The sequence below is a fragment of the Lepeophtheirus salmonis genome, chromosome 6 (genome assembly GCF_016086655.4).
Source record: "Lepeophtheirus salmonis chromosome 6, UVic_Lsal_1.4, whole genome shotgun sequence".
In the NCBI taxonomy this organism is placed as follows: Eukaryota; Metazoa; Arthropoda; class Copepoda; order Siphonostomatoida; family Caligidae; genus Lepeophtheirus; species Lepeophtheirus salmonis.
This window is the reverse complement of record NC_052136.2, coordinates 15,000,375-15,021,205: the sequence shown is the minus strand read 5'-3', so window position 1 is coordinate 15,021,205 and position 20,831 is coordinate 15,000,375. Positions and strand designations below refer to the sequence as shown.

At 31.7% G+C, this 20,831-nt stretch overlaps 3 protein-coding genes across 3 annotated transcripts; 2 read left to right on the top strand and 1 right to left on the bottom strand.

The window, feature by feature from the left end:
- Positions 1 to 272: 272 nt before the first annotated feature.
- On the top strand, positions 273 to 1,748 carry LOC121119941 (CDP-diacylglycerol--inositol 3-phosphatidyltransferase-like). Its single transcript, XM_040714784.2, has one exon. The coding sequence runs from the start codon at positions 852 to 854 to the stop codon at positions 1,524 to 1,526; it is 675 nt and encodes a 224-aa protein (XP_040570718.1). The 5' UTR covers positions 273 to 851; the 3' UTR covers positions 1,527 to 1,748.
- A 7,734-nt stretch (positions 1,749 to 9,482) lies between these two features.
- Positions 9,483 to 11,907, top strand: LOC121119940 (CDP-diacylglycerol--inositol 3-phosphatidyltransferase-like). The gene has a single exon (XM_040714783.2). It carries the CDS (start codon positions 9,584 to 9,586, stop codon positions 10,268 to 10,270), a length of 687 nt encoding a protein of 228 aa, XP_040570717.1. The 5' UTR covers positions 9,483 to 9,583; the 3' UTR covers positions 10,271 to 11,907.
- Positions 11,908 to 19,126: 7,219 nt separating this feature from the next.
- LOC121119426 (uncharacterized) lies at positions 19,127 to 20,333 on the bottom strand. Its single transcript, XM_040714087.1, has 3 exons — positions 20,249 to 20,333; positions 19,854 to 20,183; positions 19,127 to 19,812 (listed from the first exon to the last, which is right to left on the bottom strand). Exons 1-3 carry the CDS (start codon positions 20,331 to 20,333, stop codon positions 19,127 to 19,129), a joined length of 1,101 nt encoding a protein of 366 aa, XP_040570021.1.
- Between the last annotated feature and the right edge of the window lie 498 nt (positions 20,334 to 20,831).

The window sequence follows — 20,831 nt, the reverse complement described above, 5'->3', positions numbered from 1 at the left end:
ATAATCATTATATATATATAATCCTGCAGACTCTCTCTAAACTTCAATTTACTGCATTTACTTGACTTTGTTTATTTGAAAAAATATATTTTGCATTTCAGTCAAAATAAGCGTACGCCAAAAAAAAAAAGATGTCGTTCTATATTCAAATCATTTAATGAATCATACTGGATACATTCATCACAATCATTCCTAGTGTTGTGTTATTTATTTGTTCAATTCTAGTCTAGTCTTAGGACCGGTCTTTAAGACTGTCGGTCCCTCGGACTGTCAGTACTAGAACTGTTAAAAAAAAAAATACAGTTGACGTCATCAAGGACCGAACTTTATAAGTTGTAGAACTGATATGCAGGACTGACATGGACTAGACCGAGACTGAACTGGACGAGACTGCAGTCTTAAATTCTAAATGAGGACTGACACAACACCAAATTCATGGTTTTATTAATTATTATATTCATAAAACAAATTTTAGGGAATTGTCCACTAAAATATAGAATATCATAGAGAAGACATCTTACAAAATTATTCTTATAATTTTTTAACTTTTCGAGTTTCTTACATACTCTATATGGATATAATATGTCCAATTCAAGAAATTTTTGTTTTATTGCAAACTTTATAGTCCTAATTATCAATCATATTAAATAATCTGATTCATACTTAACCGAATCGAACCAGGAGCCCTTTCTTTAGAAAGACCCCTACTCATGACGTCATTTCCAAATAAGATTATCAATTTGTTTGTGTGTCACTTTATTTACATATTTCAGTTCTAAGGGTTCATTCATAATCATTTTAAAGCTGTAAGTGGTAACTAATTAAATAAACAGAATCAAGTTAAAAGAAGAATGTCAGGATCTAATCAAGAGCCGTGTAGTCTGGATTGTCTTCTCAAGACAAAAATGTGTTTTCTTTTCATTCCCAATCTGATTGGATACACCCGAATCTTCCTTCTTATTATCTCCATTGCCGTAATGCAGTCTCATTACATCCTTTGTGCCACTTGCTATGGTTTAAGTGCCGCCTTGGACATGGTGGATGGTTATGCTGCCCGGAAATTTAATCAATGTAGTCGTTTAGGTGCTCTTCTTGACATGCTCACGGATCGTTGTGGCACTATGGCCCTTGTTTTCACACTTGGCATTTTCTACCCTTCCTATTCATTCTTTTTATCCCTTTCCAGTATCATTGACATCTCTATGCACTGGATCCATTGCCATGTATCCGTTGTGAGAGGTCAAACGTCTCACAAATCCGGAATGGATAAGTCTCTTCCCTTCATTCTACGTTTTTACTATGAAAATAAAACCTTTCTTACCTATATGTGCTTCATGAACGAAGCCTTCTATGGCTCTTTGTACGTTTCTTATTTCACATCTGGATATTTTTACTTCTTTTACATTGCTGCAGCCGTCACATTCCCATTTGCTTTGCTCAAATCAGGCCTTGCTCTACTACAAGGTTACTATGCTGCGTTGGAAGTTGTTCAAATCGACTCTCAAGAGAGGAATAAAAACTCATAATTGGTCTTTTAATATTTTTGCAAAATGTATACTCCATATTTTTCAACCAAGGAAAGCCCCAGTCAATTTCTATATTAATTCATTGTTCATTGTTTTCTTCATTCCTTTTTTTCCGAGTATTATCCATTAGTCTCATAGATACCAAATAATTATATAATTATAATTTTATGCGATATATTTATATATGTATTTAAATTTATTCTAATAAATTAATTAATGTCATTTGAATTTATTTCGCTATATTTGTAAACCATTTAATATATTTAATCGTGTATACCTCCAAAATGAGAAAATCTCAATTACTAATTTCCCTTTTTAAGGCTTCCAAAATACTTTGGTATGCTTTTTGTCCTAAATATTCAATTTTTAAGTTCTAAAAACACTATATGACCCTGTTTTATAACTTTTCTAGCAAATAGTTCGTACTTGTGGATTATTAAGTTTAATCGGAAGCCGTGTAATGGTATTCATGTCCCCTTATACTTCAAAGGTATTCACGAGGGGCTTCTTATGTAGGCATTCTAAATAACTACGTGTTTCTTTGAATCCAATTTGCCATACGCTCCTCCTCAACTATAAGAAAATTTATAAATTTCTATGAATTTTTGTAGGGAAACTGCATTCAATGATTTATTTATTTTCTCAAAATTGATTTTACTTATAACCTTTGTTGGAATTAGTGATGCATAGTATATATATATTATGATGGAAATTGACTGATTCATACGGTTTCAATGTTATTAAGATCTGCGTTGAGACAAAAATAATCTTGATCAAAAATCTAGATAAAAGAAATGTCCAATATATTTTTTTACATCATACAGCCCAATAAATCATAGACATTAGGGTGTTTTCTATTTCTTTGAAATGTCCAAGTGGTTGGGTCAAAACCCGTTCTTTTTGATAAAAAAATACAAAAGGCTAAAATTGAACAATGTTTAAAGGTAGCTCAACAACCTCAAAGTTTTGAAGATTGTCAATGTAAAAAAAAAAGATTTATTTATCAATTATCGTCAAAACGGTTCACGATACAACTTTTCATGCTTTATGATTTTTGAAAGATGACTTAATTTACTTTAAGAAATGCTTTATGCTGTTATGAGAAAAAAAAATATTTCTTATCTGAATTACTATACAAAATATTTTAAGAGAAAACTAATACATCTAGAAATTGTTGCGTGTAATTTTTTTCCATTTCCCCGCTTTCCTCCTGGAACACAAGAATCTTTGTTTTTGTAGTGTCGGTCCTTAATTTGGGATGTAAAATCAGTGTCATTTATCGGTCCTTCTTAGGTCTTTCAAATCCCATCTATAAAGCAGCAATGCTTCATATGCAAAACTGGAGCACTTTTGTTTACATTTTAAATCCCTTCGGTAAACAACTTTCCTCGTATAAAATTATTTATTTTGATGAATTAAGAATATTGAATAAAAAATAGCACTATGCATTACTTTGTAGTTACCTTACAAGTTAATTACAACGGATGCTAATTTTAACAAAGATAGAAAGGAGATAATATTATTGGAATATTTTTAATGAAGTAAAAGTTAAGTAGGCTCATAGTTTATTTGACAAAAGTAGTGTAAATATCAATGTGCAAAGACAGACACAATAGAAAAATTGACCCGATCTTTAAGTATCGGGTGTCCATTAAAATCTAAACACTTTGAATTTTAAACTTCAACAAAATATAATTGATAAATTAACAATAGAATTCCAAAAAAAATAATACTTTAAATAGATGTGTGTCTGAGCTCTCTTAATCATTAATGTGGCCATCCTTAGCAGCAATGATGGTTTCCAGGTTGCGGCCAAAGGCCTGGCACAAAGAGTTCCGTGCTTCAAATAGCTGGATATAAACCTGAACAGTTGTAAGGAGATACAAAGAATTATCACTTGTGGAAAACTTCAGCGAGCGTTACGAATGAAATAACAAAGCGACTATTATTGATTAAGGCATTGCCTAGTTCTTATCACGAAGAAGTAAGAGTAAGCTTGATAATTAAAGAGGTATTTGAGGAATTTGAATGTACAATAACTGAAAAAAAATGGTGAACAACAAATCACTACAAATATTCTTGTTTACCAACATATATAGTTTTTTAGAATTTATTATCAAATTACGTAAAAACGGGATATGAAGAGAATATGTATACTGCACTCTACAGGAATTCAGAATAATTTGAAAATCCGTGTTATGCAAAAGCCATGCTGTTTGAAACCGTGTTATGTAGGGACCTCCTGTACATTAATTTCAAATGCATTTTTTATTTGAAAAATGAATTATTTCCCAGGATGATGCTCAACAAAAATTTCTGGGAAATGAAAACCATAGAAATAGGTACTATTTTTTTATTCTGCTTCTATTTTAAAAATTATATACATATGTTTTAAACGGAAAAATATATTAGTAGGTATACACAACGAAACCTCGACACATTCAAAAGTTGCTAAAAAATTATACTTGGATCTAAGAAATTAATTTTTAGCATTCGTATTTTTAAAAGTAAATTTTGAAAGAATCTTATTCAAAATGCGGACTGTCATTAGGATTATTATTATTATTATTTTTTTTTTTTTTGGGGGATGAATATTTTTTGGGATTGACATCCCATTTTTTTATATTCAAATCATCACCCATACTCCCCCCCCCATCGCCACCAGCCCAGTTCTTGTAATGGATAATAAAACTGTCAAGATAAATCAAATATTTAAAAGTTAATATTAAATCATTAGAACTAGATCAAGAATAAATCTATAATCTTTTTTCATATTGAAATAATAATCTGATATATTTTGAAATACAGGATGATTCAACGTAACTTCCCTTTTCCAAAAAATAATAATACAAATTTTATAAATTTAAAAAAAAAGTTACATTTTTGTGTCGTAATGAATGTACACATTTAATTAAAGATTTGTTTTTACACAGTTTTGAAAATTGTATCAGATAGGTGACGTCCTCCATTGTCGATATACTGAACAAAGGTATTTTAATACTTGGTGGTTTTTGTTTATTTTGAAAAAAACTTTTTATTCAGAAGTTTTGAAAGTTAATTATTTCATACAAAACATATCTTATTTTATAGTTTTAGATGCTGAGTTGATTAAGTAATTAGTACTAATTAGCGCTCAGGTGGATTTATTCGCGTTTAAAGAATGTTACAAATTTCAAATTAGGAAAATAAATTGAATTTTTTTTATTTTTATATATTATAAAATTATAGAGTTAACTAATTTTCATAAATTGCACAAAAATCTCAGGAGCTAAATTGCAATTGCTTTTATTTTGTACAATATTCTGTAAAACCATTTTTGGTAATATTTATTTTCGACAGCAAACGTACTCCTCACTACTCTACTCCAACGCATGGTAGCGAATGACAGCTTTTCCCAGAAAACTCTAGAATATTGCTTCTACAATGAAATCACGTCCAAACCGTAACTATTTCTACAACCTGATTGGCACGCATGATAAAAGAGGAAGTTATCTTGGCGCACCCTATATAACTTCAAAAATTCATTGACTTGGAAGTGATGAAAATTGTGGCTCTTTGGCTTCCAAGCGCCTCTTCACTTTTTTTTTTTTTTTTGCTTTAATCGATGTATGGATATATTTCAATTAGAGGGACTATTTCTTTAAGAAATTTAATTAGAAAAAATTTCAAAAATTAAAGTTTTTGCTCTGCTGCATAATTTGCCCGAATGACTTTTTTAGAAAATAAATCCTAATTTTTTCATCCTATAATTTATGTGTGATGTACATCCCGTTTTGAAAAACAATGATAAAAATGTATTTATTTCCAACAAATACAGAATTTAGACATAAATAAAAGTTCTTTATAATTTTGAGTTATGTACGTGAGGCTATGTTTAATTCTGATTAGACCAGATTCTAGTGCTCTGGAGGGTAAGTTTGATTTTTTGCTAATAAGTTGACTTTTTTCATAAAACAAGATCAATTTCCCGTGTCTCGAAAGTTTTTTTATGTATTGGTTGTATATTCAAAAATGCACCAAAGAAATTACAAATCCAAATTATTTTACTAAGGGAAACGTATATTGAATACGAATTAAAAAAGGGAATTAGGCAAATTAAGAAAAAAGAGAATTAACGAGTTAGTCTTAATATGTATCTACATTATGGTTGAACAATGATCATGGCAAGTTAGTAATGACTAAAGCTGTAATGAGCAAGAAAACAATAAACAGGTGAAAAGTGTCTTGGTCAGAATTTACTTCTTTAGTCCGCCAACGAAAGTATTTTGTTATTATTTCTACTTTCATGAAAATAACAACTCCAGCTATAAACTAAAATATATTCATGTATATTATTAAAAATAGCTAGATTTGAGTAACAAGTGTAGAAAGTAGAATACATTCTAATTCTAGTACTAATTAATAAAATTTAAATAACCATTACCTATTACATAATTATAGTTTATAGTAGATCGTTTTTTAGTTTAGAATTTGACCATAAACAAGCTCAATATAAATAAAATCTTTTTAATATCTTTAGCATAGCGTGTTCGTACTAGTTATATAGTATTATAATTAATTATTAGTGATTAATAATCGAAATGATACCAAAAAAAGATACAATAGCACGTTTTCACTAACTTCATATTAAAACAAAAGTGACATCATGTTGGATTACTCTTAGTTAACGTGACCATCAATAAATCATATGGGCAAAGTAAAAAAACAAAAACATTAACAAATAGCGTAAAAATTAGAATAATAAAAAAATCTAAATACCGATTATTATAGAATGAAACTTAATACCGAAGAGCAGTGATATTTTAATAAAATCGAGGCCTGGGATGTCACTAGATTTTTCTAATAAATTATTTTATCTGTATAAATCGATTATCCATAGAATAATCTGATAAAAATATCTGACCCATGTAAAAGTAATCACTAATTTATTGCTTAAACAATGAAACCAAACGTATCCTGATGTAATATTATATTTTTCATACATTATTAGGGTCTGAGATCCAATAGAAATATATTTTTGATTTATAAAGACAGTCAAGGTTTAAATCATTATATTTGTCAGCTCTATTATGACATTAAAAATCCAAATACATGCAATAATTCGCAATTTTGTTTAATTAAAAAGAAGCCAAGAGTTAATATTCTTATAAAGTTTAGATATTTATACCTTCAAGAGGGCCAATTTCTACTACGATTAAGATGCATTATCGAATACACTCTATTACTCTTTGCTTTTAACATGAAAACGTTGTTTAGATAACTCTACTGTCTATTTAACAAAGAAATTGTAGAAATGTCTTCTAGTCAAATTTCACAAAATTTGTTTACAAGCTACGTTATTAGTTTTCACCTTACCCTGAACAATAGGTAAAAATATTTTTTTTAATACTCTGATTAACGTAACTTTTATCAATGTAATTTGCTTTATGATCCAGCAAATCCTTTATTTACCAATAATAAAATCAATTATGTATAGCAAAAATGTCTATTGTCTTTCCTAAACGATTTTGAAATGTCCAAATAGGACATTTTTATTCTAAGGCAGCGATATATCGAATTAATTTATTCGAATGTGCAATATTTCAGTCGATGACACTATTTTAATCTGATAGTTATACATATAATATGTATTACCATTATTTCAACTCTATCAATGATTGTTTTTCTATAATTAAGAACAGAACACGAAATAATTACACGAATTCTTCCACAACTATAAATAAAAATCTATTTAGACTTATTCACTACAAAAAAATGAATCAATAATCAAGTTATAAAAACAACAGAAAGAAACTTTATGATTCATGGCTGTATTGATCCTCCTTCTTCCTTTGGAACTGTTCGTATGACTTCTCACCCCAATCCCAAATCAAGTATGATGTAATAAATGCTGTAAAGATAGAGAAAAATGAGTTAAATCTCCAAAAATATTGATATTATTTTTAACTTACGAGGAGCAATGAAAACAACATTGCGCTTAAATCTTCTAAATAAATTGGGGAGTCCGTTTGTGAATGCTCCAGCAAAAGCTCTCTGTTCCATAGGAGACAGGGAGTAGTAGGTGGTTCCCCTAATCTTGGTTAAATTTCCGAACTCTAAATGACCCATGATGATTCCTTCTCAACGACAGTGTCAATATGAATGTAAATTAATAACTGTGAGAGTAGTTATATGAACCAGCTGATTCTTCGCATTCTTTATAGCTAAAAAAGAATTGCTTGGCTATTTTTTTAAAGAAAGTCACGGAACTTGTCTAACTATAGAAATATTTATTATTTACTATAAGTTTTTGACTCCAGTTTTACTCAAACTCAAAATAAACTCTACTAAAATATCACTTTATTAGAGCTCGAATAATTAAGACTCGAAACATTCCAGTAATGTTTAGTCAAATTTCTATTATTACTTTAAAGGTATGAAAAAACTACTTATAGTACGCAGGATTTTATTTTGAGAGACATTTTTTTAGAAAATAAAATCCCCTATTTTCCCATTTAAAATTTGTCCCATAAAAGCGATAATTTTTGCCTGATAAAAAATATTTGACTGGGGAGGGGGTCTACAGTCCCTTTTAAAGACGTTCTTTTCTTATTAAAAGAACAGTTCACGTATTCAAAAAGATATATCCCTTTGTTTATTACATATAAATTCTTAAAAATTAAAATTTGACCGAACTAAAAAATTGATATACGAACTCAAATAGACGCATAACTCGAAATTTTTGACTCGAACCCAACACTATTATTTAATATAATTTTGAATGACACCATTGTATTTCTTTCTCTATGGGTGACTATGGATCGATCTAAAAAGACTGTAGTTTTATCAGTCTGATCCTAATAAAATTTGTCAGTGAAGGACTGATCCTTATCGGTATTTTATGGAAACTAAAATAGCTGAAATTACGTAGTTACTACTTGGTAGTAAGTAGTAAAAGACTCAAGTCCATTACTTACTACTAAAGATACCATAAGGGAAAGAGGCGTAATGTATACAAACCATATCACTATATATTTTTTTTCTTATCTCTAATTCTGATTCGACTAAAATTCAGTGCATGCGCTATATGATCTCTTGTGCAGTTCATTGTTATGTCCGTTATTTTGACTAAGACTGATTAGGAAATCAGTCCTAGGACCGATCCAACACTTGTGACACCATATATTTCTTTCTCTAAGGTGATACCTATTTTGATTCCCACAAAAGGGAACTATTGAAATGAATATGTAACGTGCTCTTTTTTGTCTTTGACGGGAATGCAAAAGAGTTTTATAATATTAATAAATCAAAGTAAATGTAATAAATTGAAACTTTAATAGCTAATATATTACCCATATCAAAAAATAATTTATTCATTTGTATAGAAACTTTAACAACAATAAACAATTTCAATGACGTAAATTTTTTTTATTTGGACATTTAGGTAAAAGCAACTTTTTAAGGATTTATTTCTAAAATAAAGGAGTAAACCCGCTCCCCCCAAAGAAAAATATATATATATTAATTATTATATTCATAAAATAAATGTGAAGAAAATGGACGATAAAATTATGATTATCATTGAGAAATACATCTTATACATTTCTCCTTATTTTTTTAAACGTTATCGAGTTTTTGCATACTCTAGTCTATATGGATATAATATATACAATTCAATAAATTTTGTTATATAGCAAATTATGTTGCTCTATTTATCTATCATATTCAATAATCTGATTCATAGTTATGTAGAAAGCCCCGACTCATGATCTCATTTCCTATTGAGATCATCACTTTTTTGTTGCAATTTAAGTACGTTTTATTAAAGGCGAATTCAGAAAAGTGCTTACGCACTCAATCAGCAAAAATAACTTCTCCTTCTCCTTATTATTATTGCACTAATAAAAGGAAAGAATAAATGCATAAAATTGTGCGTATGCACTAAAGTGCATACGCACAATTAGCTTTTTTTTTGCAAATCTCATAATAACAGAAGTAACTTTAAGTACGTATTATTAAAGCTTTGTTCACAATCAGTTTAAAATTGTAAGTTATTATTGAATAAATAACAAAATTAAATGAGGAGAGGAATGTTAGGATCTAATCAAGAGCCGTGTAGTCTGGATTGTCTTCTCAAAACAAAAAATGTGTTTCTTTTCATTCCCAATCTCATTGGATACACCCGAATCTTCCTTCTTATTATCTCCATTGCCGTAATGCAGTCTCATTACATCCTTTGTGCCACTTGCTATAGTTTAAGTGCCGTCCTGGACATAGTGGATGGTCTTGCTGCCCGGAAATTTAATCAATGTACTCAATTTGGTGCTCTTCTTGACATGCTCACGGATCGTTGTGGCACTATGGCCCTTGTTTTCACACTTGGCATTTTCTATCCTTCCTATTCATTCTTTTTATCCCTTTCCAGTATCATTGACATCTCCATGCACTGGATCCATTGCCAAGTATCCGTTGTGAGAGGTCAAACGTCTCACAAATCCGGACTAGATGAGTCTCTTCCCTTCATTCTACGATTTTACTATGAGAATGAAACCTTTCTTAACTTCATGTGCTTGACAAATGAAGCCTTCTATGTCTCCTTGTACGTTTCTTATTTCACATCTGGATATTTTTACTTCTTTTACATTGGTGCAACCGTCACATTCCCATTTGCTTTGCTCAAATCAGGCCTTGCTTTACTACAGGGTTACTACGCTACGTTGGAAGTTGTTCGAATCGACTCTCAAGAGAGGAATAAAAGCTCATAATTTGTCTTTCTTTACTTTCTCAAAATGATTCCAAAATGTTTACTTCATAGTTTTCAATCAATGAAAACCCCAGTCAATTTCGATATTAATTCCGGACTTGTTCATTGTTTTCTTCATTCCTTTTTTTTCTCGAGTATTATCGATTAGTCGTCTCTTATAATTATTGATTTTTGAATTGAATTAGAGTCAGAATAATCTCCCAAATCCATTATCAATATTTTGAAAGGCTATATAAAATTTCTTTTATATTTAAAAATTTGAAAAAATATTACTATATTTCATAAAATAATCTGTTCAAAAGACTCTATCAACCTATTAACATCTCTAAATTTATGTAAATGTTAATATAAATTATTATTATTACAATAAACATTGAAAAATAAAGGTATTTGAACCGCTTTCTATATTTTTAACATAAAATTTATCACTCTTAATAATAATCATTACCTTTCCTATATATTATTTTGAATTTGACTGTAAACAATTCAATTTATTAATAATTTTCATAGCGTCTTCCATGTTTTAAATCTCAGTCTTAAGTTCAAAAATGGTTTTATCTATTTCTAATCAAATATTTGAGGAATTGTTGTAGTCCTCATCATCATCTTCCTGATGCATGACATCCCCCTAAATTATGAAATTGTATGCGTAGTATAGAATTCACTTTTTTTTCCTACTAATTTCCAATAATAATATAATAATTAAGCAAGAGATCAAATCAACATCAATCAAATAATTACTAATTTGATATTAGCCCCGATTAATGGATTTATACTCCTAACTTGATAAAAACAATTATAGGCTAAATAATTGATAAATAAATTGAAATACATTTCAGGATACAAAAATATATTAAAAAGGACCATTAGGTATCATCGTGTATGCATTAAATATTCACATTAAAAATGAAAAGTCAAAATGATAAGTATGAGTCCCGAGTATGTAATTCAAAAATACTAAAAAATCTACAGTAAAATATTAAAACATAGTTATTTCTTTCCATTGCACAAGAGATCAGAGGGTTGCGGTAAACAAGGTATTTAGATTTCTATAAATTGTATGAAGATAAATTCTTTATAGATGTTGATTGTTATTGTCCTTTATATGAGCTAGAAAATAATCATTCCTCAATAAAATTATCTTGACTTTCAGGAAAAGAAATGTTTGTCACATTCCTCAATATAGGGTCAATGAGTAATTATTCATCAATGGACTATATTTCTATTATTTTGAAAGATCCTGATCTAAAAGGATGATAGCTCTTCATTATCTTGGTGAGTCAGTCCTTAGTCACTAAAGAAACAGATTCCGAGGATTGAACTTATTTGACTTTAGCTATTAGATAAGGGAAGCCAGTCCATATACATCTAGAAACTTTGAAAACTGAAGCAAAGAGACGAATGGATTGATTTTTTTAAAAGATTTAAATCCAAACTGTAATTCAAGGACTGAGACTATACGAAGGGGTACAAATCTTTCTTTCATATTTATACCCTTGTCGGTATGAAAAAAGAAAAAGAAAGGAGATGGAATACGGTAAACTACATAGTTTTAGTTACCTTGTAACTTCGAACGACTGCATTTAAGACATTTATAAGTATTTTTCAATACAAGGGCGTCCGCAAGGGGAAGGAGGATGAAGGGGCTATAGCCCTCCCCCCCACTCGATAAATAAAAAAATCCTTAATACGGAAAAAATCAAAATTCAATGATTTTTTTTTCTAAAAAAATAAAATGGTTATTAGAAAAAGAAATATACTAAAACTATTGCATTTATTTTGTTACATTTTAAATACTGTTTTCAGTAAAACAATGTATTATTAGTTAGTATGGCAAACATTTTATAATTTATTTATTTGTTTGGAAATGATAGATCTTCGCAAGAGTAATATTCCAATGGGGTGACAAGCAATTTGGCGGTTTACAAAAGGATTCCCCACTCAATAAGTTTTGGAATTGCAATGCCATTAAGATATTCCAACAGAAGTTTAGAGTTATATTATGTATTTTGTAAAACTTGTAATCACATCAAAGTTCCAAATAATTGTATTTTCTTTAATTTATTTATTTTTGGAAAGATCCTATTCCTTTGCTTGAGTAAGATTCCAATAAGGTGAGCACAATTTAGTTCACATGCTTTTTCGCTTACGAACTCCAAAATAATGGTGCCAGAGACCAACAACACTGGAGGTGGTTTATAATGTTGCGCACATCTATGCAAATGCACTATGAGTATACGCGTGCGAGCATGGGTGTTTGTTTTCCCAGACATATGCCAAGGGTCCCACTCCCTCGACCGATGTACACTGTTAGATCAGAGCTCGTTCAGTTCCGCACCACGTCCCGCAATTTATACAGGTAGCAGAGCACATTTCCCCAAGATAGCCATCGGACTTTGGTATGGAGCAGAATCCATTATGCTCTGATACAACTTATAAATATGATTGATATGACTGATTTCACCGTTAACAAAGGCGTTTGCAGGATTATTTATAAATATGTATATATATATATTTTTTTTTTTTTTCTTAGTCTTTGGAATTTGAAAAAAAATTGAAAAATGTATTTTTTTGGAAAAAAATTTGGAAAATTAAATTAAATTTCAAATAAATTTTCTAGTAAAAAGGAAAACTTCCTTATTTTTTTCAGGGTTTTTATTATTATTATTTATTTTTTTTTTTTTTTTTGGGTGGGGGGAGGGGGCTACAGTGACTGGCTACATAGAGTTAAGAGGGAAATTATTCACCCCTAATCACAGGATACTTAGGTTACGGGAAAATTCAAGGAACTCAGTTTGGATTTAAGGACAAGGATAGGATAGTTGAGGCCCACAAATCTGGGGAGGGTTACAAGTACATTTCAAAACGATCTAATGTGCCCAGAATGCACTCCCCAAAGCTTTTTTGCAAGAATGGAGATCATCATTCTGTTGTTAACAGAAAAGGCCGTGGTCGCAAGTCCAAGATTTCTGGAAAACTATAACGCAAGATAATAAGAGATATCTCCAATAATCCTAGCAAGACATTTAAAGTTATTTTACATGAATTGTAAGGGTTAGACGTCAAAGTCAGTCGAACAACTTTGAAGCACAACTCACACAAAAATGGAGTAAGAGGTTATCGGCCATGAAAGACATTATTCAGAACCAGACATGTTAAGCCTCGTTCAAAGTATGCCAAATAATACATAGATAAGGATTTTGACTTTTGGAAACCAATTATTCGTTCAGAAGAAACCAAACTTGAGTTGCTTGATCATTGTGATGTGGCATTTGCTTGGCGCAAAAAGAATGAAGCATTTAAACCTTGCTCACTGTAAAGCATGGTGGTGGCAGCATTATGCTATGGGGATTAATATTATAACCAAAAATCTGAAGGAGATTGCAACTAAACTGAAACTTGGTAACATTGGTTATTCCAGCAAGACATTGATTCAAAAAAAAATAAGGCCAAGATTGTGACGGTAGTTCCAAGACAATGGGATTAAGGTCCTGGACTAACCAGCACATACTTAAGATCTTAACCCAATTAAAACTTGTCGAGGGAATTGAAATTTCATCTCCATGCTAGGATTCCCAAAAATTTAAATGAATTGGAAACATTTGCGAAGGAAAAATGGCCCTAACTTTCGTTGAATACATGTGCTAATCTCGTGCTTCAATACAAAAAGATACTTGACCCTGTACTCACCCAAAAAGGATTTGCAATTAATTATTATGATTATTTTAATTATGGGGCAAACATTTCTGCGCACTGCATTTTTTGATATATATAATATTTTAATTGTGATTAATAAATGATAACAACTCATCCAGAATTTTTAGTCGATGACTTTTCCGAGATACTGACAAATCTTTTAGTTCCAGAAGACTTACATTGAAACTATGAAGAAAAATCATCATTTTTATTAGGGGTGAATAATTTCAAGAAAACTGTAAGAATCTTATTCATGAAATAATTTTCTTAAAGTAGGAGATTGAGTTCTCAGAGTTGAGTTTCAAGAATTTCAAAAAAGTAGCTGTGGATAGAGGATGATAACTCTCTCTATTCATGACCGCGTCTTTCTATCGATTACTCAGTCGTTTTATGGAACTTCTTAGTTCTTATACGTAGAAGTATACGATGATTCCGTAGATTTGGAAGAAATGATGTATAGGGACAATGATTAACAAGATCAGATGTCGCTATCACGGACCTTGATAAATAGAGGCACCTGCACAATGAACGATCCTTCCATTAAAGGGTATGGGATCCTCAGAGTGAAGCACTTGTTCAAGAGATGTCGGCTTAAGTGTCAAGATCCCTTGAATAGACCATGACACTGATGAGAGTATCAGAAGGTGTGTGAATTCGATATTCCTAGAAATGAGAATGATGGATGGAAGCAGATTATTATATCTGATTCCTCCGTAGGAGAGATTAATCTAAATAACCATGAATGAAATATATTTCCCCATAATTCCAACTCCTCACTTCTCTCACCTCCCTCCTTCTCCTGACAGCCAGGAAAATTCAAATGGAATTCAAGGTATACTTACATGGGTCTATAGGTTTTGTGAATCAAAAAGGAGTTGCAAACCCCCCTTTATATAGTCCCAGTCAAAGACTACTAGCGAGAAGGATTTCATAATAATGAATAATACAAGACATTTGTCAACATGTTACTGAACCATGTCAGAAGTTTTTCTCTAGCTAGTAGTCTTTGGCCCGATAATCATAATTATTATTCAAGGAGTTGAATTATTTTCCTGCAATGCAGCACCACTCACTGTGACCGTGTTTACAAACAAACAACACTCATGCGCTATTATTACAATTCGAATGTTTTTGTCGGCTATTTTTCTTTTTTGAAGGCGTCAACTACTTCTGTACATCATCTAGGTAGGTTACAAACCTAGAAGGAGCCAACATCAAATTGTAATACTTACTTTTAGAGGCATTTCTTGTTTTTTCCAAAAAAATAAATATATATATATATGCATTTCTTCTGTCATTATTTACTCTGCCAAATCTAATTTTTCAGTTAATTAATTATTTTTAATGAACCGAGCTACACCTTTGTGTAAATTATTTTGAATTTCAATAGCTTTAATACTTTTTATTTTTTAAATTTATTTAGTATTAATAACCAAGACTTGTCCCAATGACGTCACCATTAATAGAAAAGGAGAGATTTATTTAGTAAATCTGCAATGCTTGCACTGCAATTTCCTTGTTGTCTAACCTTGTTCTAGAAAATTGAAATTATGTTATTCTTTGATTTTTTCCTTTTTTTGAATTTCCCACCAAAGAGAAGAGACCGGAGTTTTCAATTATACATTAATGATTTATTGATTGTTATTAAAATAATAAATGGCCAATTATTGTCAGAGGTGGGATCTTGGACTTCCTTGAAAAAATTTCAACTACTAAAATTCCATCTGAATTCGTTTATCATGTGAATGAATAAAAATATTCATTTTTATGCATTTGTTATGATGAACTCTACGGACCCAATCTGAAATTGAGCTTGGTTATAGAACAGGAATAAAAACTGAAGAAACTTTCACTTTCAAAATTTAAGCCTATCTTAAAAACCAATAAAGTTGATACAATTGATTGCATTCAAAACTTTTTGTCTCATCTTAAAGTATTTCCTAATACAAAAGAAGACGATGATGAAGAATCATTGAATATTATACCAAAAATAGAATTTATATGTCATCATCAAACATATACATCTAATGGCAAATATAAGTTTGATTTGGAGCAACTATAGTTTAATATAAATGGTGATGTATATAAATGCTCTATCGTTTGATTCAGAAGAATGACAATCTGTCTCAAACAATCTAATAGGTACAAAATTATTTATACATTAATATTATATCTATATCATTTAATTATTTATATTCCTTTTTTCAGACAATTGAAGAGATTTTCTTCAAATTTAATAGTCGAAGAAGGGTTTAGTGATCATACTCGATTATGTAAATTGTTTTCGACGCTGTAAGTATTCAAATGGAAAGTTTTTCAGATAAGAGGAACAAGGAAACACTCCAAAAAAAAAAAAAAAAAAATTAATTTATGACAAAATTTCATAAGTAATTTTTTTTTATGAACGGAATGCAAAATTGAACGGAACGTGTGTTGAATGAACAGACCGCTTAGCGGGACAGATTTTTTTTTTTTTAAGTGTGAACGTCAAAAATGAGATTTTAGCGTTCCGTTCCAATAAATCATAGTAATTTACGAAGGGGTGTAGTTGTCCACGGGATAAGTATCCTAGAAACACGACTTTACAAATTCAGGGGCAATTTCTGAAATTGTGGAGGGACCTAAAACCTCCACCCATCCAGACACCCATGAGATTAATATTCATGTAAATGTGAATTAACCACTCTAAAAAGCACATAATTATTATTTATGCCCCTTCTAAGAAGTAGTAGTTTAATTTCTCTTGTACTCAATGAAACACATTCCCATGGATGTAATTTTTCGTATGGATTTAAAGTACTTCACATTGAGTGTATATTTGAGTTAGAAATTAGGTTTAACGTGATTTTAGAAAGAAATGGTAAAAAAAAAAAAAAAAAAAAAAGGTCTGTAAGTGGAAAAAATGGCAAAATTCTTTTAAACTGATACAATAACTATCACCAATATAATAATTAATACGATAAATGAAAAATAAACAAACACCATAGTGGTTCCAATGCAAGAAGTGCTAATAATCACTTAATTCTCTGTTATCTGAAGAAGAGGTAGTTGGCTATGGCGCACCTAACCACTGAGAAGACGCGGAGTCGAGTCGTTGGAGAGTCTGATAAAAAAACTGTAAAGATCAATATAGTTTTAGCAATCTGAAATTGCAATAAAACGGTGGTCTTTGTCTCTTGATAAACCTTATTTCTTGTCCAAGGAGAACGAAACAGGTTGCATTACATAGTTACCTAAATTACTCAAATTCTTGAAGTTGTTTATCCAGGACTGTAAATTCCTTCTTCCAATGTATCAATCCAAGTTATAAGATCCATAACAAGTGACTTTTAAGGTCTTTTAACGAATTTCTACGTGTATTTTTCTTTATGAACCAATGGCATTTGAATATGTAACTACGTTTGTAATAAATATTAATGGTCTTAACTTTAGTGATATTTATCATAGAATAGTATTATTAGAACTCAATATATTCTTTTATTACAATTTAAAATGAGAATACGGCTACAACTTCAATAACATGTATAACAAATAATAAAGTAAATTCCTTTGTCAATGTTTTATTCAATCAATTAATTTATTTACTTAATAAATATAAATACATATTTAATGACGACAGAAACGGTTCTGAAAAAAATGTATTTGACACTCATGTAATTATCTAATTTGGTTAATTTAGGTACGTATGGTTGAGGCCAACTCCATGAAATGGTTTCAGGCCCTTTATATTTCTTTTTACTGTATTGTATTTTAAAAGATTGGCATTTGTTTAACTGTTTTGTCTATTTAAGTCTAGGTTTACTTTTCAATTAAAAAGAAATAGGATCTTTTTATCATGTTGGGTATTATTCCATATCTGGTGAGCTTATATATACTAATAATATTTTAAAGATCCTTTAAATGTTCGTTTTATGAATAAAATTGATATAATCAAATTAATGATTTCGGCTTATGCATGTTTCAAAAATACTTAAATCTTTCAATTTGTTTTAAAAATGAATATGTTACTTTAGTTATTATTTTACTGTTTAATCGAGTGACATATTTTTTATTTAGATGTGCTTTTCAAATACTTAGATCGATTTTCATTCATTAATGACAGAAATAATTCCATGTTCTCTAAGAAATAGGACAAAAGAAGGAATTCGAGATACTTTATCCTCAACAAAAGATTCTCGAATTCTAATATCTCCCAGAATTATGGCAGATTGAAACTTTATCCGAAGAAGAAAACCAACTAAAGCCTCAAAAGATTAGAGTCGACTCCTTCCTTGGGCGGGAAATTTCATCATTCCCTGTATAACAATTGAATAGAATCAAGAATTTAAACTATGAGGGGATCCGTTCACGGAGAGCTTGCAATTTGTAACACTCTAAATAAATATTGCCTTGACTCTCATATGTCTTCCTCTCTTGAGGTCTTTATTTCAACTACGCGCCATAACAGATACATGTAAATAGAACGCCTCGTAATGTAACGGCACCGAACCGGTTCGAAGCTTTCAAGCCACATGCCCCCATGATCTCAATATCACAATTAAAAAATGAAATTTACAAATACTATAATAATAACAACAAACAACCAAACTAATAATATACAAACAAACAGAAACTATCAAACGCCGAAAATAACATGTCATGGTACAAAATCCTTGAAATGACTAAGCAATCTTAGATTGTGGCTGGGCCTACTTTCAAAGGCGTTATTTGGGCCCCTCTGCCCGATCTTGTCCACTTCTTTGGCTCCTTAGGACTGAAGTGATGACTCAACTACCCTTCGCACCTCGTAAATGTGTCTTAGTACACTGAACGTCTACACTGAATTTAGAATTTATTTTTGTTATTACCCCTCTATTCAATCTAGTCGAACATCGAGCTCTAGGAGGCTTAACCCATACCTCATTCCCTTTCGAATAGATGTTATAGGGTGCTCTTTCACCGGTTCTGTGATCACTTTCCTCCAACTATGGGTTCCACCATTTCATCTTTAATAGGCGTTCCGCTGGCGTGTCTCCGTTTCCACTCAACGATATCATGTTGTACCAAAACGGACACTCCTCAATGGCTGCCCTTGTCCTCGCCGCCATTGTTTTCACCGATCAATGGTACCTCTCAATAATTCCATTACCGGACGGGCGATAAACGTAGCAGAAGATAAATTTCAGAGACCATTTTGAACATAAGTTTCTAAGCATTGCCGATCTGAAACTGCGGCCGTTATCAAAAGAATCTCGTTAGGTGGGCTTAATTCACTAAATATCGGGTTTATCATCCTCGTTATCTCCTCCTCACTTTCTCTCACTACCTCCCTGCACACGGCAAACCGACTCAGTCCACAATCAATAACAGTGAGAAACTTCTTCCCTTCCCAATGAGTAATGTCCGTAGCCAAACGTTTCCCGTCCCCGTCAACACCAAGAGACCCTCTGACTGTTGTGATTGGGTGTGGATCTATGCTTTGGCAGTTAGTGCATTCCTTCAGGACGTTTTCCACTTGCTGTTTCGTAACTTTTGGGTCAACCTTCCTTGCAAAATGTAAAGTTACTTCTGCTCCCTGTTGATTCTTCTTGTGGATTTTCTTCAGCCTTTCGGTACATACAGGTGCATCATATGGTTTGCGAGATCGAACGATCCACTCCTTCACACTCTCGTTAACACGTCTGCTTGGTTCTTGGTTGTCGATATGAGTTGCACTTCCCAAGACACGTTGTTGGAATGGAAGGTTTCCATTAAAATAGCAAGCTGCCTTTTCACAAGCATCTCTGACATACCAGATACTTTTATATTCTTGTCCTTCTTCAGGGACAAGGATAACCAGGCAAACACTGAAGCTGAATCCGTAAAAATCTTTATTCGTCTTACATCCCATTTAAGCCCCATGATCACACCTTTCAACACTGCTGTGAGCTCGGCGAGGTTGATGTGATTGTTATCTTCTTTCTTTGGAAGCCATACTCCATCTTTAAAAGTACTGCCATCCTTCATCAACCCCACTCCGTATGCAATCGAATTTGCGTCACACCACAACTCAAACTCTCCTTTGCGAGCCTCAGTCCACTTTCCTATGACTTGATTATCTCTCTTGACGTGACTGAGAACCTCCTCAAGCAGCTTCACTGATAGGGACCCTGAATCATTTTCCCAAGCTTCTGCTTGACAACACCTCTTGATGAAGCTTGCAGCAGTCCTCAACCACCCAGCAACTGGGTAATGTCCAACTAACCTCCCACACATTTAAAAAGTTTGCATTTCGTTAGCCCGTTGGATCTAATAGTGAACTTACCTCCTTCATATCTTCTCCAGTAAAGTCCGTTTCTTTCCTTATGGTTTTTAAGACTGAGTACTGTAGCATTCTCACTCTTTCTCATTCTTTACACTCGAAGCCGTAACTTGAGAGTAGACGTCTTACGTCACCCACATCTACTTTTCCTGTACCGACAATAATGTCGTCATAGTTACTGTCTGTTCCACTGTTTACAACTCCGTTGCTCTGCAGCACCTTACCAACCACCACCTTCATATTTCTTGAGCACAATTTAATCCGAAACCAAGCCTAGTAAGTTCATACTGCTTTTCCTTTACCCGAACTACGATATAATTTCCACACGAAGGGTCAACTCTTATCTGCATGTAGGCGTCCTTTAGGATTAACAATATGCACGATGGGGACCACCTTCTCCACGATCTTAATTTTTCATTGTACACATCAGCGTCGGCTCCACTACATTCTACACAATCCTTTAATTTTTGAAAATCAAGGACGGGCCTAACTTTGTTTTTCTTCCTTTGTGAAAACGCTAACAGGGATATCACGCTTTTATTGCCTAGACTGCAGGGTTTCAGCCATCCGTTTGATATCCACCGAG

Coding starts and splice junctions, on each gene's coding strand:
- LOC121119940 (XM_040714783.2), top strand. CDS start 9,584: ATGAGGAGAGGAATGTTAGGATCTAATCAAGAGCCGTGTAGTCTGGAT.
- LOC121119941 (XM_040714784.2), top strand. CDS start 852: ATGTCAGGATCTAATCAAGAGCCGTGTAGTCTGGATTGTCTTCTCAAG.
- LOC121119426 (XM_040714087.1), bottom strand. CDS start 20,333: ATGAGAAAGAGTGAGAATGCTACAGTACTCAGTCTTAAAAACCATAAG. Junction 20,184..20,248: donor CTGGAGAAGATATGAAGGAG/GTAAGTTCACTA, acceptor GTGGGAGGTTAG/TTGGACATTACCCAGTTGCT. Junction 19,813..19,853: donor GCTCACAGCAGTGTTGAAAG/GTGTGATCATGG, acceptor AGACGAATAAAG/ATTTTTACGGATTCAGCTTC.